This window comes from Penaeus chinensis, chromosome 31 (genome assembly GCF_019202785.1).
Source record: "Penaeus chinensis breed Huanghai No. 1 chromosome 31, ASM1920278v2, whole genome shotgun sequence".
Classification (NCBI taxonomy): Eukaryota; Metazoa; Arthropoda; class Malacostraca; order Decapoda; family Penaeidae; genus Penaeus; species Penaeus chinensis.
Genome location: NC_061849.1, coordinates 31,180,828 through 31,183,327, shown reverse-complemented (window position 1 = coordinate 31,183,327; position 2,500 = coordinate 31,180,828). Strand labels below are relative to the sequence as shown.

General features: G+C 34.7%; 1 protein-coding gene across 1 annotated transcript in view; it reads right to left on the bottom strand.

Annotated features, from left to right (window-relative positions):
* Positions 1-240: 240 nt before the first annotated feature.
* LOC125042132 (transmembrane channel-like protein 7) overlaps positions 241-2,500 on the bottom strand; it is a 7,444-nt gene continuing 5,184 nt past the window's right edge. Inside the window, exon 7 of the mRNA XM_047637599.1 lies at positions 241-2,500. This exon is cut by the window's right edge and continues 157 nt beyond it. Coding sequence (XP_047493555.1) covers positions 2,450-2,500 — 51 coding nt within the window. The 3' untranslated portion in view covers positions 241-2,449.

Here is a 2,500-nt window from a genome sequence, read left to right as displayed (position 1 = left end):
TTAGCAGCACCCTATTTTTCTTAATCGACTGCAAAAACGTGTTTGTTGTATTGTTTTAATGAAAGTTTTCTTGCCTATGATAAAATAATTTGGTAATTTAAAATAATTACCTTGTAAGTCATTCATCAGATGATTCACATGTGTTATTTTTATGATACACTGACTGAGAAGTTGTCATTCCTATCTAGTATCACGTGTCAAGTTAGTTATGAACGAAATAATGGTTAAATTAAACTGCAATGATGATAATTTAATGTATTTCTAAGCATTTTTAATGTAACATTTTCATAATACAGGTATTTAACAGGATATATATATATCAGTAGTAAACATGTATATGGAGTAAATATAAAATATGGACTGGCCTTAGATATACCATGAATGGCCCGCAATTATAAACCTCTATATAAAATACAATGAATGGTACTTTAATTCATTCTCAAAATGACACCTTGGAAATAATATTTGATACCAGCCTATCAGTTTGGTTTTCGTTAAGATAACCACGGGCTTTTGCAGTAGAAATTGTTACGTCCCATTGAAAAGGCCTTGTTCATGAGATACTCTTGGTCCCTATATATAAAAAATACATACTATTTTCAATAATAAACCAAGTAAAAAAGTTTCGAAAGAAGTAAATATCAATAAAAGGTATAGTGTGACATAACACATGGCGCAGAAGCATCAGATCAGACAGGTTCGTAAGAATCAGCGACTACCAAACAAAAGACAAACGATATCTCTGAACCAGCAGGAAAGCACAACGAAAGAGCAAAGAATAGAAAGTTAGTTAAAAAGAGGACCGCTCCACTAGTAACATGCAATAAAGACAGAATTGTGGTGTGCAGTCACAAATGTCACGTCTGCAAAACACATTCAGTAATACAATGAAAACGATACGTTTCGATGGTAAATTACGAAAAATGGCAGATAGATGTGAATGAAGAAATTTTAATATTCAATACAGCCGTAAGATTCCATGAAACCACTGAAGAAAATAATATAACAGAAACACTGAAACTTTTTAGCAAGAAGTGAATTGTTGCCCTAAAACATCCTCCACGTAGATAGCTAAACGAACCAGAATACCGATTTTTAAATAAGGAAAGAGAATATGCAAAACACAAAAGTCATTATAGATAATCGGTGAAGAAAACAATTAGAACCACTTCCAACCGATTTAGAAAGTGGTATAGACAGTGCTTGCCAGAAGCCATATTGTTTATGTATGTGCTTTTGTTAGTTTCAAGAATGATAATGATAAACGCATAGATCTTAAAGGTGTTGACGTCACATTTGTTATCTCAAAAATCAAGAAACAGAAACAAATAGATCTGATTTATATATGAAAAGCATGTTTATTACTTTACTTAAAGGATAAAACATTGTTGAAAGGACATTAGCATTTCCAAAATTAACTGAATTTCAGTTAATAGCGTGACTAGGGACTTCATTTCTATATATTTATGATTAACTCTCCCATACACACGGATTCTCAACAGTATTTTTAGGAAATATATGTGTCAAAGAGTTTACTGGAGAGATAGAACCAACCAAATGACCTCTACTATTTTTTGCTGAGAGTGATTGGAAGAATTCTTGGTAAATGTTTATAAAAAGACCGCACCCGTCAGAGACAAAGTCCCGAACTCCAGCCAACAATCCGAGCCAAAAATCGTAATTTAAATGATAAAGTAGAAAAATGAAAAACCCGAGCCAAGAATCGTAATTTAAATTATAAAGAAAGTAGAAAAATAAAAAACCCGAGCCAAGAATCGTAATTTACATGATAGAGAAAGTAGTAGATTCGAATCGGTGTTACGGGCTCGAACCTGACCTGACCTAACCTAACCTAACCCAACCCACCCGATCGCCGTATTTCCCTATCGGGGGTTCCGCCGAGAACTTAGTAAACATTAGGTCACGTATGGACTTAACCGCGTCAACGCCGAGTGGACTTTACCGCAGTGCGGCGTTGCCTACAACGCATTTTCGTCGTTTAACTGGAATCGGTGGGCTTCTGCAAATTAATTTTGATATCAGTCAATGTAGTTTTTCATTGCTTACAACGCTATGATCTTAATTTTTTCCTAGTCGGTGCGGTTCTTTTGTATACTTTAACCGAATTCTTCACAGTAGCATCAACGATGGTTTGTTCCTTCAGATTACTCCGCGGCATTGGATTTACATTACAATAATTTCAGGAAACAACCTGAAGATATTTTTTTTATGTTAAACCCGTTACGTGAAGGCCTAGGAGAAATGGCCAATTTGTTCGAGAATTAATATAATTGATATGAAACACAAATTGGAGAAGTCAAATAAAATCCACGTGTGGATATTCATGGTGATTCGCTTGCCAACTCCATCGTGGAGGTGATAAAGGCCCCATGATCTTTGAAAATGCAAGCTATCTGCAAAATTCTGAAACACTGACTAGATACTCAGACTAATTCCTTGTGCCACTAGGTGATAAACGATTGTATTGTTTCATGAGGTA